The following is a 16,432-nucleotide window of genomic DNA, read 5'->3' as shown; positions in this document are numbered from 1 at the left end:
CATTGATTTACAAAATGTGTGTGCTTTCACAATAGAGCCACTAGAGGACCTTTTTTTATGTATCCGCTTTCCTTTTTTTTTCAATCCAAGTCATCTTCCAGCGACTGCCAGCTTCCCCCCTCCCCTTACCTTCCGAGCCATCCCTACCTTACTCCCAGATGCTAGCAAGACCGGCGTCCGCAGCGTGGAAGCTTTTGAATTCACATCGAAGAAGGGGTTAACGGGAACAGATATTCGTGGTATGTTACTCAATGTCTTCTTTTTTGACTATGTGGCGGTGGTCATTCACCCCACTATGCTTCGAATCGACATGTGTATATTTAACGTATAGCCGGGAGAAATGACACTACCGCGTAATATGGACGGAGAAATGTGCAAATGCTCGACGCGAAAGAGTTAGCTCAGCTTCAATAGACCTCGAGAGCCTAGCGTATGCGATGGGACGCGACGCAAGCTCGCCGTTATTTGACTGTCATTAAAAAAAAGGGCAGCGTGAGGGGGAGGAAAAATCTTACACAGAAACGGTTCTGATTAGTTACTACTATGTGTTCCATATACGACGAATTCGGAGTACATTGGGGCAGGTTTTTCGGTCTGCTTTGTGATAAATGTGTTTCAACGTTCAACTGTAGTACAGTATTTCATTGACATATGTCTCTGGTCGTTTTTTGCCGGCTTCCTCCCCTCTGTAGCGACTCTGTTGTGTGATGTGAGTGGGGAGGAAGCTTGCTAGTCATGAATTGTGAGCTCACCCTTCTCATTTTCTCACTCATTCTGTCACTCATTCTGTCACTCCTTCAGGTTCTAAGTACTGTATACAAAACTACCCTATCACAAAGTGTAACCAAATTGCTTTGCATAATCAGTTGGACCACTCATGTACGACTGAGAGCCTACGCAGACATAATCAGCTGACTGGAGAAGTCATGGCAGTGGGAGAGATTTAACAATAATTGCTGGTTTTAGTTGGCCAACAATCTTGCCTCACCACCAGTCTTGGCTTATGGTTTATAAGGAGGCTTGCTGGCCCTGCAGAACATTCCTGCAGGCAAGAAATTATTGATGAGCCAGACCATTCTTGTTCTTGGGTGACATCCTGTGAGGAAGTTTTATGCAACATTTGTCCTCTTTTGCACATTTCCCCTGTTGAATCTGTATGCAACCGCCCCGGTGAGCATGCTCAAATCATCCAGGCAAGCGCTTTGAATGTCAGTAGTATAGTACATATTTTAAATGGCTAGCACTGCTTTGCTCTTGCTGTCTGAAAGTCATTGAGGTCATCCCAGGTTTTTACTGTCGTCTCTAGAGTGAAACCAGATGCTTCAGTGCTGGCTATTGTGTGTGTTTTTTTGTGAGGCGGGGTCACTCACAATCATTTTGTTATTTCATATCCATGCAGTGGGGAAGAAGAGGCAGGCAAGTCAAAAGGCCTCAAGGGACACTGAATATGTGCTGTCAGGAGAGAGACTAAAGTCAACACTGTCCTTGCAGGGGCTGTTATGAAGTTGTTGTTTCTTCGTCAATCAAACAAGCACATATCACCTATAAAGGGAATGTGTTGCTGTGGCTAGTTCACAACTCTCAACCTCACTGAGAGGGAAATTGCAAAGGGAGATTTCAATGCGTTGGTTATAATCCTCATGCTGGAGGCAAGAGGGAATCGTAATCAGATTTAACTGTGACACCAATAGTTCATCCCTTGTTTCTGCCGTGTTCTCCAAAAATAGCGCATTTCACATGTAGTCATAAAAACATGGATAACAACAACTGTACCAACTGCTACAGCAAATAAATGTTCAACGGGAGCAGTAAGTAGCGTACCCCTAAAACACAGAACCTCTAAAACATAAAAAAACACCAACCTGTCAGGTTACTGCTATTTATTAGAAATTAATGATTTTTAGCTAACGATAATCTGTGCATCCAGCAAAACCTAATGTAGCTCTGTTCACCTTTTGGCGTTGTTATGATATCACAGTTGTGGTTATTTATTTTTCGCTATTTAGTGGGAGGTAACGTGGGCCTAATATTAGATATGTATTTATGTATGTATTTATTTATTTATTTATATTAAGACCCTTCCAATATTAAATAATACAATTCTGATAACCAGTGAAAAGGTCAATTAATTGAAAAAATTTAATCAATGAAATGATTTTTTTTCTGAACACTTAACTTATTCACTGCCATTCCCAAATTTATATCAACATTCTGTGCGATGTTCCGCTAAACTTATTAATGAAGTACATTAGGTCCCCAGATGTGATTTGAAAAATAAACACAATGAGGTCATTCGATGAAATGTTGCTTTATCAGACGATTACAAAAACATCCCTGATGGTTTTTAAGGAGTCTGCCTCATGTTTTCTGTAGTAATTTACAGTAGTTTTTTTTTGGCTTTTTTACCTACGGTTTTGTGTCAAGGCACGCTCATGTGATTGCCTTGGTGCAGGGCCAGTATCTGTAATGATTTACCAAGTTACACTGTCAATGTATGAGGGTCCTCTTCCACCGTTTACCACACGAGGACAGAAAAGCAGCCAAGGAGGCGTGACGCACGACATATTCTCATTTGAGTGAGTAAAAAATGATTTGCCTTGTAAAGTCACCAGAGGTAAATTTGGCTCCAGATTTTTATTTATATTGCAGTGATATTTTTCTTCTTTTTGCAAGACAGAGCTGATTTAATCAAATGTCTCTGCTATGCTGTGTCATCATTTTGTTCTCTTATCTGCGCCACCATTGAAATCTCAATGTGACTTTAGGTTTTGGAAGGAGGACACTTCTATATGTACATACTTGGGGAAATGTGCACATTTATACAACCTTTCAATCAACATGTCATACTAAACTGTGCTTTTTCTTTTTTGTCTTTTGATATTATGACATTTTGTTTTTCCTCCTCTTGCTGTCCCTATTGCGTTTGAAGTATTGTGAGCTTATTGTCGAAATAATGAACAAGAGTGAGAGCAAGAGTTATCTGCCAGTCAGTGGACAGACTCAGCAGTTTTATTGAACGTCTTCAATGGGTGCTTAAAGTGCCCGAGTTCAAGGTTCTGCAGCAGACTACTTTCACAATCACTCTAATTGTTTACTCATCAGTTCTTATCTTTTTTGTGGGATGGGGGGCAACCTTTACAATATGTGTGTTGCTTTGAGGGTTGAAGTCCTTTCACAATCCTCATCGTGCCGCAACATACCTAAAATGTTTGTTGACTGTAAAATCGTGTACAATATAATACAATTACCCTCCAGTCCTGTAGGTAGTGACAGAGTGCATTGCTATTTAGATCCTAATTAATAATAATCATAATACATTTAGTTTATAAATTACCTTACACCAGACATTTCCCCTCCCTTTTTTAAATTCTGCTGCATCTGGACACAATGCAACCAGACAAGTACAAAGGAAGATGACAACACAGTTGCAAAATGGCATTTTTTCATCGCTGCACTGAAATGTGCTGCTCTTATATGGAGTCCAGTGGGAATTCATTCTGGCCTTGTTTTCAAAAAGGAATTCCTCTGGAATTTGGTTGGCGAGTGATGTCACTATGCAGACGCTGAACACTAAGACTACTTGTTTTGTTCATAGATTCTTGACTATCAGGACAATACTTCTCTTCCTTTCGGCTTTTCCTTTCTGGGGTCGCCACAGCGAATCAGTGTCCTCCATCTTCAGAGGTTGATTCTTTGTCACTTGAATTCTAAGACCCACAGAATATTGAGTTTTAGGACTACATAAACATTCAATGCACCGTAAGAAACCTTAGATACTCTTCTTTCATCAGAAAACAAGTAAATTACTAAATTATATGGGTCTGGAGTTATATGAGCTTGAAATGAGAGCGGCTGTCCAAAATTCAATGCAATACATACATATTATATACATATAAGCTGGAACAAAGCGCTAACATGTAAAAAAAGGGAAATGCTGCCCTCTTGTGGAAGGGAAAACATTGCCAGAGGCCATGGCCAGTGCTTTATCGGCACCCAAACAAGAAAAAACACACGATTCACCATCGCGTTATTTATGTAGTTTTCCTTCTAATTACGCGATCAACGCAGTGTTTTCAGATGAAAAAAAAGTGCCCAAAATGCATTGTGTGTTGCTTTGTCGGTCAGGGGCGTTCCCTACGTGACGTCACTGAGGGGATCGTCATCAACTCGAAAACAAGACTTCCTGAATATTCAGCGGCAGTCTTAAAACATAAAATACAGCTATATGCGGTGGAATCTTTGTAAAATGCGCTCAGTAGAAGTTATTTGAAGTGATTTTACTAATTATGGACGCAACTTGTCCGAAGGTGTCGGTTGTCCTTTAAATTGGAATTTTGTTTACATGAATGAAGGCATTGATTGTCCTGAAATTGTTGAATTCCTAACTCTGCAAAATCCCAGTATCTTTTTTTTCAAATCAGACGATAAGAAATAAAATATAGTAAGAAGTGAGCGTTATTGTTTGGGAAGGCATAATTTAGACTATATTGCATTATCGTGTGCAACTCTACCTAATCATGCTGGATGGAACTGCATATAAACAAATAAACAGGAATCTCATGTGGTTCATCCTATGACAAAACGCTGTGTTCTTTTCCAAACACAATGTAGCGCAAATGTGAAGGTCACTGATGGCATTTTCACGTTTGCATTTCAACTGTGAGACTTGTTATGTCATTCACTACCAATGCATTACAAGCGTGTTGGCTTTAATTCTTCTCAAATATATCCAATGTGAAAAACATGATTGTAACTTGTTACTAAGTAAAAACATTTTCAAAAGTTACCAGAGGCAGTTTCCCCTCCTTGTATAACACCTTCAACTCCAGAGATACAGAAACATAGTCCTTTCTCCACCTCTGGAGGAGCCCGGCCTAGAGGGCGGAGGGGCAGCAGGGGTCGGTGTGCTTGAAGCTCTCCAAATAAAACACACTAGACAACACCTGCCCTCATCTTATTTGCAATGGAAACATCCATACTGGTTGTGCAATCTGTGTGACGGCCTTATGATGCTAATGTGGGCTGTACACAAAGAAACCCACTATTCAGCAGTGTTATGATTGGCAGAAGCCGGGAGTCGTGACTCGTGACTGAGGTGCATTCCTAGCGAGGGGTGGGCTTGGGTCTCCTGCGGAGTTGGCTCGTGATTGGTGGACACAGGGGGTGGGGAGGATTGAGAGAGAGAAGAGGAAGCATCTTCACATAGTAAAGCACAGCGTCAAAAATAGGGAACATCGAGGCTTAATTGATGTGTTGTCTAAAAATGGTTGTTTGGAACAATATGGTGTCCTCTGTCGTGTGTCGTGTGTGTGTGTGCGCGTGCATAACACATGAAGGTCATGTGGGATTGAGCTACATGCTGACAGAATTTAAAACATGCTTTGCCGTTTGTTGCTTCGGTCAGAACTCTGACAATGTTTTTCCCTTCACAGGGAGCAGCATTTGCCTTTTGTACAGCCACCCCGACTTTCAATGCAGATAACTCTAGAGCAGTGGTCGGGAACCTTTTTGACTAAGAGAGCCATAAAAGTAAAATACAGTAAAGTCTTGTTATATCGATATCGGATATATCGATAGTCCCGGTTATATCGATACTATTTCTATGCACGCAAGGAGAAAATTACATGCGGGCAGGGTCGGATATATCGATATTCCCGGTTATATCGATATTTTTCGGACTCCCGAGAATATCGATATAACGAGACTTTACTGTATTTCTAAATGTTTTTCAGTGAGAGACACACGCATGCGCGCGTGCACATACAAACGCTCGCGCGCACACACACACACCTGCGCGGCCACTTTTCAACAAAATATCAGAATGTATTATTTAAAATAACTTTGTGATAGTACTCACCGTTAACATGAATGGTTTTCCGTTCCTCGTGATTGGTAAAAATCCAGGCAAACGATCGGAATGAAATTCAATTTGCCGGTCCAGAGGCGAAGTTACTGCTAGCTAGCCTGCACACGGCTCATAAGCTTCCACCCTTGCTATCTGCAATCTACTTCTCGCAGAAGAATGTTGATGCTAACGTTAACATGGGGCTTGTTAAAATGTCGCTGACATTCGACTGTTTCATCCATCGATGGTGTTGTTTCATTGCAAATTACAATGAGAACATTTTCTCTCCTCTAATGCTCCGGTGCATTCACGCTGAAGTGCACTAGTTGGGCTCATTTAAAGAGGTGTTTACCTGTTTCAACATGACGGCCACTATCATCCAATCAAAATGGCGCTTTCGGCCATTCTAGGTCAGTGTCATCCAATCAAAATTGCGCTTTCCACCAACTGCAGCCCCAACGGGAAATGAACGTCGAAAAAAACGACAATATGTATTTAGTTTTATCGGCGAGCCATATGCAATCATCAAAAGAGCCATGTATGGCTCGCGAGCCATAGGTTCCCGACCCCTGCTCTAGAGCCAAGTAAGATCAAAATAATCGTTTTTTTTTTAAACTTTTTTTTCTGAAGAAAGAAGAGAGACTTGTTTTTTTACACTGCATTGAGTAATTTATGTAGTCCTAAAACTCAATATTCTGTGGGTACTGCTACGTCAGTGAAAATGACAAAAACCCTGGCACTGGAGTGGCCACATATTTGCACATTGTATGGCAGTGAATGAGTTAAAGTACACTATCTGGAAAAAACATATTCTAAAACAAATATTTACAGTCAAAACACATAGATGTTTGTTGGATAAAATAAAATGTACTTTTCTCCATTTCGAGACCAATAAAGGCAAATCCAATCTGATAAGGCTTTTAATAATAATAATAATAATAATAATAATAATAATAATAATAATAATAATAATAATAATAATAATAATAATAATAATAATAATACTGTTACTACTACTACTACTACTACTACTACTACTACTACTACTACTACTAATAATAATAATAATAATAATAATAATACATTTAATTTCTCAGCGCCTTTCAAAACTCTCAAGGACACTTTATTCTGAGCACAATTTAATGCGATATGTCAAGATCTTCCATAATAAGTGCAGGTGATATTTGAGTGAGAACATGTCCAAAGCAAATGAAATGAAAATGAGGACCAATATATAAATACATATATAAAATAAAAATTCTGCCACATATTCTGATGGAAATAGATTTTAAAGCTGATTTCACTAAGCTTCATAAATGATCAACCGACACACTCTACAACACGACACACATTTTCTTTGTTTTCATCCTGCTTTCCAGTTATTGTTGTTGTTTTTTTTTAATATCCATTGTAACACAGTGTTGTTTGATTATGTTTGAGCACATTCTCACACCCAAAATGCCTTTTCTTCTCTGGCGAATGTCACCCTGTAAAAAGAAACAGTAAAACATTAAACTTATATGAAGCCTAAACTTAATTTTAACATTTAACAATTTTTACACATTTCTTTTTGAGCAAGAAATGGTGCACATTATTTTGAGAAGACCTTGTATATTTTGGATTCTTGTAATCGGGGATTACATTAGTGTAGTAGTGGAATCACTATTAATATACAACTTTTTTCAATCCTTCCAAATGCACCATTTAATTGATTGAAATCTCTGCATTTTGTTTCAGATCTCCCCCAACTTGACCTACAACAACAAGACAAAGCAGAATCTTTTGGAATCTACAATCACACTTGACTCAAAGAGCCTTCTGAAACAAACAACCTAATTTATATTACGACTGCCGCTACCGCTCACATTTAACAGACACGTTGACACAACAGTGAGGAGCCAGGGTTTCATATAAATGGCTGACAAGCAGATCAGGTAAGGCTGTGCCAGAACGACAGCAGCACTTTGGCCTTTGTTTTTTTTTTTTTATCTCACTCATTCATGCTTTTGTCTCTTCGTCTAGTTTGCCTGCCAAATTGATCAATGGGGGTGTCGCTGGGCTAATTGGAGTTACTTGCGTGTTTCCCATCGACTTGGCCAAGACTCGCTTGCAAAACCAGCAAAATGGATCTCGCCTTTACACCAGCATGTATGTCTTATCTTTTCGCAGAAGACCCGACATCAGCTTTTTTTGTGGAACGTTCCTCGTGTAATGTTTTTTTTGAAAATATTCTAGGTCAGACTGCCTTATCAAGACCATCCGGTCAGAGGGCTACTTTGGGATGTACAGAGGTGAGTTTGGAAGTTTAAGGGAAAAACATGAGATAAGATTTAGGAAAGCAAGAGTCAAAGGACATGAAATCGAATGACTAATGAAGGTAATAACAGGTCAAACGCAATAAATTCCGGATTGCTGGTCAAAACCTTATTTAGCATCACTTATCCCATGCATGTTTTCAGGATTTGTTTTCACAAAACAACGAGACCATGAACATTAGAGCTCATCACCCGCAAAATTCCCATGTCTCACCATGGTTACATTCGAAAATACCTCCCAATCGCAGGACTTGACTCAAGACAGTTCTGAATCTCAGGATGGTCTTCATATGTGCCATTTTTTTGGAAGTACAGTGATACCTTGGCTTACAAACTTAATTGGTTCCCAAACAGAGTGTGTAAGGTGAAAAGTATGTATCCCAAAGATTAATTTCCCATAGGAGACCATTAAAATGAGAATAATCCATTCCCAGGTCCCCATAAAACAATTTTCTACTTTATAATTTTCTCAGCCTTAAAACTAAACAAAATATACCTTATTTTATGTATAATAAATGTGCTATGGTATTATAATTAAAGAAATAAACTGTACTGTATAATAAAGTGGTTTTATTGACCTTTGTGATGGTCGTTGATGGCTTGATGGAATGGAGTGGCCTCAGCTTCAAACACTTGATGAGGAACGTAACCTTCTTTCACCATCTTGAGGAATGATCCCTTGTAGGTGCTTTCTCTGTGATAATTTTTTCTAGTTCCTCATTAATTGTGTTTTGTTTAGCTGGGTTGATAGCTTTTTGCATCAAGTGTACAGATGGCTTGTGCGGGTTGTTTGTGGAGCCTGATTGATGGGATATTTTAACCTTCCAGTCTACACTCTGCCTTTGAACTTTCAAAGTTGAAACTCTCTCACTGTCGTCTGCCTGTCTGTTTATTGTTTAAACCGCCTCCCCTCACTGCTGCGTTCTTGACCAATCACGTGGCTTTAACCGAAGACTCGGAGCGGGGAATAGAGGAAAAAAAGTCGGCAGCCATTTTCTTTTTGGAGAAGGGCATCACTCTCTATCAGTAACCCCCCCCCCCACTGCTGCGTTCTTGACCAATCACGTGGCTTTAACCGAAGACTGGGGGTGGGGAATAGAGGACTAAAACAGTCGGCTGCCATTTTGTTGTTAGAAGAACGGGCTCGTTCGCGAACGACACATCACTCATTGAGGCAGCTCCGTGTGTATCTCGAAAAAAGTTTGTATGCCAAGGTAAAATTTTCATAAATTTATCATTCGTAAACCGAAAAGTTCGTAAGCCAAGGGGTTCGTAAACCGAGGTATCGCTGTATCCCATAAAGTGGAGTACCAGTGCTCAGTGCATCAGGCAGTACAAAGAATTAAATGAAGCACGAGCTGCTGATTATAGTGTAGAAATTAATGTGAACAAGGCAGGTTCTGTCTCCTGAAAAACAGTGATAATGAAACACCTGTTTAACTCATTCACTGCCAGACGATGTGCAAAAATGTGTCCACTCCAGTGCCAGGGTTCTTGTCATTTTCATTCAAATTGTAGGACCCACAGAATATTGATTTTTAAGGACTACATAAACATTCAATACAGCGTTAGACACCTGAGACTCTCTTCTTTCATCAGAAAAAATAGTTAATTCCTAAGTTATATGGGTCTGGAGTTATCTAAGCTTCAAATGGGGGTGGCTGTACAAAATACAACACATACATATTGATTTATACATGTATAGTGCATAAACAACAGCTGACGCTGTAACAAATCGGGGTGAGTTAACGCTGGCGCGTGCGGCTGCAGCTGCTCACCCCCAGAAAAATATATCCTGTGACTGTAAAGTGTCCTTGAGAGTTTTGAAAGACACTTATAAATGAAATGTATTATTATTATTAACATGGATAAAAGGCAAATGCTGCCCCCTAATGGAAGGGAAAAACATTACCAGAGGTCTGACCAGCACTTTATCAACATATATATATATATATATATATATACACACACACATAATCATTCAATGCAGCGTGAGAAACATTAGACTCTCTTCTTTCATCAGAAAAAATAGAGAGGTAATTCCTAAATTATGTACAAATGCTGCCTCCTCGCAGGAGGGAAAAACATTGCCAGAGGTCTGACCAAAGCTTTAAACGCACCCTTCCACAAGAATAACCAAAACCCGAAGAAATTGGGTAATGGCGCTCCACGTCACACTTTTAATTTCCAAAATAAATTCGGGAATGGCGCTCTTCGTCATATTTTCAATTCCCGAATAAATTTGTGAAAGAGTTAATTGAAATAAACTATTAAAAACATGCCAATTTATTGAGATGCACCTGAACAAGTGAAAGCCAATTAGTGTTCATTGTTTTTTTTTTTTTTCTCCTAATGAGTATGTCTGAAATCTTACTTGTACAACATTCAGGGAATTTAAATTGGGAAGTTCCTCTAAGTTTGGAAATAGAATATAAACCTCCCCCACCCCCCTCCATGACTTCCTCTTCTTCTTGCTTCCTATTTCTGCTTTGCTACTTCTTCCTCCCCAGGAGCGGCGGTGAACTTGACTCTTGTTACGCCGGAGAAAGCCATCAAATTGGCTGCCAATGACTTCTTTAGGCATCACCTCTCCAAGGATGGGTGAGCGATTCATGCCCTTCCAGACCGTTTATCATTCACAAAGTGATTCACATGATTGCTAGCATGTAAGGTGACTCATTTGGTCCCCAAGTTGTTTATATTTATTTCTCCACTGAGAGACTAATAAAGGCAAATCCAATCCAATCCATATCATCAGTCCAATACTGCCCCGATGTGATCTGCTTGGGAAAGGCGGGACATTCAGGGCAATACTTTGAGCTGATTGGACGATGATACAACATGTTCACGTCTATCAAACTTTTTTGACCAATCATGGCAACAGACGGTGATGTCATCAGCGCTTTGCTTTGAGCAGCTGTCTCCTGTTATCTCGATAATTGGCATGGAAGGCATCATGGCTTTGAGTGACAGTCGTTTTTTGCAATGTGGGTAAAGGGCATAATAAATTAATTAATCAACCAATACATTGATGAATTGCAGTGTGTAAAATCAGTGTGCTTGGAACACGATGGATTCTCTGGGTTTTTGTAAACTCACAAATATCACGAGAATTCAGCTTCCAGGCAACATTTGTGCCAAAAATTGCATAGCAACAGTTGAGGTATAGAGTTACTTGTATACAAGACACAAGTAATCCACTCTGTAATCCTATTTACAACTCCACATATCATATTAACTTGCAGTTATATGATCCTGTCCCTCATGAGATAACACCGTGTCTCCTTCCATGTGACATACATTCAGACTGATAAATGATTGACTTGACTAACCAAGCAGCTTGTTAATTATTTATCCTCCTGTGTGTCTGGCCCGTTGAATGACAGACATAGATTCATAGGTGGTGAAAAATCTATTTTCAACTACATAAATAAATCTTACATTGACTCTTGCCTTAAATCTCATTTCACGTTTGTATTGATTTACTAATTATTTCCCCAGAAAGCTCACCTTACCTAAAGAGATGCTGGCTGGGTGCGGCGCAGGCACTTGCCAGGTGAGTAATTGCGGTGGCGCTCGAATGGCATCCTGCTATTCTCCATCTGGAACTGCTGCAACCTTGGGCATTGCCGTGATCTGTTCAACACCAAATCTCTCCGTCGTTTGTCTTTGCCATCAGCAACAATTACTCAACACCATATGTAACTGAATTGGACTGTTTTTCTTCGGACTGTGATGTTAAATCTTGTTTCCGGATGATATCTAAGCTCTCTTTTGCTTGCGTAGGTCCACTGAGAGACACCAAAGCAAATGCTTATTGTCAATGAGGGCAACAGCTTCAAGCCTCACCAAAGAACATGATTAGATTAAATATAGTTTACCTCGGTTTAAGATTGTAGCTACTAACACGACCGTCGTACTCTAAATCCACTTCAATAGTTACCCCTTTTTTAGGTGAAAAAGAAAACAATTTAGCTTAGGTTAACTCATTCACTGCCAGATGATGTGCAAAACTGTGTCCACTCCAGTGCCAGGGTTTTTCTCATTGTCACTTGAATTCCAAGACCCACAGAATATTGAGTTTTCGGACCACATAAGCATTCAATGCAGTGTAAAAAAACCTTAGATTCTCTTCTTTCATCAGAAAAAAAGAGTTAGTTCCTTTATTGTATGGGTCTGGAGTAAAATGAGCTTGAAATGAGGGCGGCTGTCCAAAATACAATGCAATACATTTATATCGATAGGGCTTTAACAACAGCTGAAGCTGGAACAAAGTGCAAACATGGAAAAAAGGGAAATGCTGCCCCCTTGTGGAAAAGAAAAAAAAACATTGCCAGAGGCCATGACCAGTGCTTTATCGGCACTCAAGCATGAAAACTTATCATGTAAAACATCCTTGAGAGTTTTGAAAGGCACTTATAAATACAATGTAATCTTTTTATAATCGCAAAACAAAACCCAAACAAATTTGAGAATGACGTCATATTTTCAATTCTTGAATAAATTTGTGAATGGCAGTGAATGAGTTAAATTAAAAGTTAACTATTGGACAAATAGGTTCGTAGCCGTGATTAGAATCACTTTATGTTGAAAAAAATATAGATATCCTGTGCTTTTAACATGTAAACTGTATTTCGTTATAGGTTATTGTCACTACTCCTATGGAGATGTTGAAAATTCAGCTCCAAGATGCTGGACGTATTGGTAAGAGGTCGTTATGAATTTTTTAATCTCGGATGTTGATGCAATATTAAGAGAAATAGTGTCCCCTTGTGGACTTTTAAGGAGATTGCACCTTGCTTTCATTTGCAAGGAGTCTGCAACTTGCAACCAGGTTAAAAATTCTTCCCCCCCACCCAAATTAATTTGGAAAACAATAACTTTTTGTGTTAATATATTTTCATTATGATAATAGTAATAACACTAATCCATTTTCTTGAGTGCCTATTTTCATTCGATTCTGAGTGAAGTAAAGTCTGTTGCAACTGCCTTTTGGTGAGACAGAGTAAACCTTGGCCTGGTTGCCAGCCAATCAGACTGCAAAAGCAACAGTTCACATTTATTTTCACATATATGGACATTTTAGGGTTTTCTCTTGTTCTGAGAAGGTTAGAGGAAGCGAGTGAACCCCGCCTCTTGCCCAAAGTCAACTTGGCTAGATTGCTGCTCACCTGCATCCCTAATGAGAAGAAACATCTGAAAGTGGATGAATATTTAAATACCATATAACTCTTCAATAGTGTGTAACTGAGCAAAAATTCTTTGTTTCTAGAAATGCCTGAGGGTATTTTTTATTGCATTCATTTTCTAGCCTCGAAACGGTACCCATACGGTACAATCCAAATTAGTATGTTGAGCCTCATTCACTGCCAGTAGATGAGCAAATTTGTGTACACTCCAATGCCAGGGTTTTTGTCATTTTCACTGAAATTTCAGGACCCACAGAATATAGAGTTTTTGGACTACATAAACATTCAATGCAGCGTAAGAAACCTTAGACTCTCTTCTTTCATCAGAAAAAAATAGTTAATTCAAAAGGTACATGCTGGCCCTGCTGACTGAAGCTTCAAACGCACCCCCCGCCCCATCGCCCGCAACAAAAAAAAAGAACAAATTCTGGAATGGCGCTTTATGTCATGCTTTTCAATTCCCGAATACATTCGGGAATGGCAGTGAATGAGTTAAGCATCATCCCTCACATTACAGTTAAAGTACAGCTTGAAATTCCTTTCCACTAAGCAAACCCCGTAAACCATAAACAGATCAAGCACATTGTGATGATGAAATGTCCCTAAGCATTTCTGTTACAAATATGGAAAATATCCAGGCAATTTCCACATATACACTGAAGAAGTTGCACTTTCAAATTGGTCCATATCTTTTTTTAAAAAGCGACACCAGACTACACAACTTAACTCATTCACTGCCATTCACTAATTTATTCAGGAATTGAAAATATGACGTAGAGCGCCATTCCCAAAATTGTTCAGTTTTTTTTCTTGTTTGTGTGCCAATAAAGCGCTGGCCAGACCTTGATGCAACCTTATTTCCCTTCCACAAGTGGGCATCATTTCCCTTTTTTTCCATGTTGCATTATACTTTGGACAGCCACCCTCATTCAAGCTCATACAACTCCAGACCCATATAATTTAGGAATGAAGTCTTTTCTGATGAAAGAAGAGAGTCTAAGGTTTCTTACACTGCATTTAATGTTTACATAGTCCTAAAACTCAACATTCTGTGGGTCCTGGAATTCAAATGGCAATGACAACAGCCCTGGCACTTGAGTGGACACATTTTTGCACATGTCTGGCAGTGGATGAGTTAATCAAGACTAGAGTAGAAAGTGAGAAAGTTAGATATGAATTGAAGCAGCCCACAAATAATTCTAACCCGATTTTTCCTATTACAATGGTCTTCTCTTGTAATTATTTCTTGTGCTGCTCAGCGGCGCAGAGGAAGCTGATGCCGGAGTTGGTTCCAGCTGGCACCGTGGAACCTAAGTCGCCAACTGCAATGCAGCTCACCAGGCAATTACTGAGGGAAAAAGGAATTGCTGGATTATACAAGGGCCTTGGCGCCACGTTGCTCAGGTAAAACCAAGCTGGCATAGCGGTATAAATGTTAGTCATGCTAAGCATTTCAAATTGTCTTCTATGCCCCAGGGATGTTCCATTCTCCATCATCTACTTCCCTCTTTTTGCTAATCTGAATAACTTTGGAAAGCGGGGTGCAGAAGGACCCGCTCCTTTTTACGTGTCCTTCATATCGGGCTGCTTAGCGGGGAGCACGGCGGCCGTTGCAGTCAACCCGGTCGACGGTGAGTCGCAATTCTGAGTGTAATTGATGCGACTTGAGCCGTCCTGATGTTCTGACCTGAACTCTCTGCATTGCAGTCATAAAAACAAGACTTCAGTCTTTGAGCCGGGGCAGCACAGAGGACACCTACAGCGGAGTGACTGACTGCATCAGGTGACCTCAATGTGTCTTTACTGCTGTCACGGACACAGCACAACTTGCGCTCCAGTTTGAATAATGCCTTGTCATTCCGCGGTTTCCAGGAAAATCTTGCGCAACGAAGGCCCGTCAGCCTTTCTAAAGGGGGCCTACTGCCGAGCCTTGGTGATTGCCCCTCTCTTCGGCATCGCCCAGGTGGTCTACTTCTTGGGCGTGGGGGAGTTTATCCTTGGCTTCTTGCCTAAAAGGGACAACTAGGAAGCACATCCTTGTCTGCCTTTCCTACCCAGTCACATCACACATCCACATGCGTGAGAAGTCATCTCATTCTTACAGATCTATCTGTTTGTATTTTTCATGATGGTGTGCTGCACTTTGTTTCAAATTTATTGTCTTGAATGTCCGAATCATGTATGAGGGAGCCTCTGTTTGCTGCCTGCGCCGGCGCATATCAACCCCAATATCAAGCCACAAGCGTCAGCTTGGATTTTTAAGGTTGTATAATTTATTGTTAGAAATGATCTCATTTTATATTATGATTCTTGAAATTTCAAAGTAGGCTGACTGCCCTTGGTTGCTGCAGTTTTGCAAGATCCTGTTGACTGGATTAGTTATGACATCAGTCTTCAAATGAAATAGACGAATCACACAATACAAATAGAATAGTGCACGTACCATAAATTATGAGCGCATATATGGTAATTTTTATTAATTAATGGTAATTCGGGACATTCCTCAATGCTGATGTCTCGAAACACACTGCTGAAAAATATAAAGGGAATACGGAGTCAATGAAATATCCATCCATCCATTTTAAACATCCTGAATTGGGGTGCGGGATCCTATCCCTGCTGACTTCAGGGAAATGGTGGACTACACCCTGACCTGCTCGCAAGTCAGTTGCGCAATGCCTATAGAGACAAACAACCACCCACACCCACATTCATACAGTCACTAAGTGGGAACTGATCCTACGCTGTTATTTTTATTTACCACAAAACAGCACGATAAAAGATTATTGAAAACCCAAATTGTAAACAAAGATAAAATACTGTATTTTCCGGTGTATTAGATTCACAAGAGGTTTTTATGATCACAATCACAGTTCAGCTGAATATGAGATGCAGGTTAGTTACTGTATTTTCCGGTGTATAAGGCACACCAGAGTATTAGGCATACCCCCAATGAATGGGGGTATGCCATATATAAGGTGCACCTTCAATGAATGAAAAAAATGTTTCTAAATATAATATATAGTTTTATAACTTTTCCAATTATAAGGCACATTATAAGACACTATGGTGGAGGCTGGCGT

General features: G+C 39.8%; 1 protein-coding gene across 2 annotated transcripts; it reads left to right on the top strand.

Annotated features, from left to right (window-relative positions):
- Positions 1-81: 81 nt before the first annotated feature.
- slc25a22a (solute carrier family 25 member 22a) lies at positions 82-15,611 on the top strand. Of its 2 annotated transcripts, none has more exons than XM_088996372.1 (11): positions 82-239; positions 7,583-7,779; positions 7,868-7,993; positions 8,081-8,136; positions 10,671-10,761; positions 11,662-11,716; positions 12,804-12,864; positions 14,609-14,753; positions 14,826-14,980; positions 15,057-15,132; positions 15,222-15,611. In XM_088996372.1, the coding sequence occupies exons 2-11, from the start codon at positions 7,760-7,762 to the stop codon at positions 15,373-15,375; spliced, it is 939 nt and encodes a 312-aa protein (XP_088852498.1). In that variant the 5' UTR covers positions 82-239; positions 7,583-7,759; the 3' UTR covers positions 15,376-15,611. The 2 variants fall into 2 exon arrangements, with proteins under 2 accessions (XP_088852498.1, XP_088852499.1); XM_088996373.1 differs by lacking the exon at positions 82-239 and adding an exon at positions 2,437-2,576.
- The last annotated feature ends 821 nt before the right edge of the window (positions 15,612-16,432 follow it).

The sequence above is a fragment of the Hippocampus bargibanti genome, linkage group LG05, assembly GCF_051943395.1.
Source record: "Hippocampus bargibanti isolate YZ-2025 linkage group LG05, ASM5194339v1, whole genome shotgun sequence".
In the NCBI taxonomy this organism is placed as follows: Eukaryota; Metazoa; Chordata; class Actinopteri; order Syngnathiformes; family Syngnathidae; genus Hippocampus; species Hippocampus bargibanti.
This window is presented reverse-complemented; position numbering and strand designations above follow the sequence as displayed.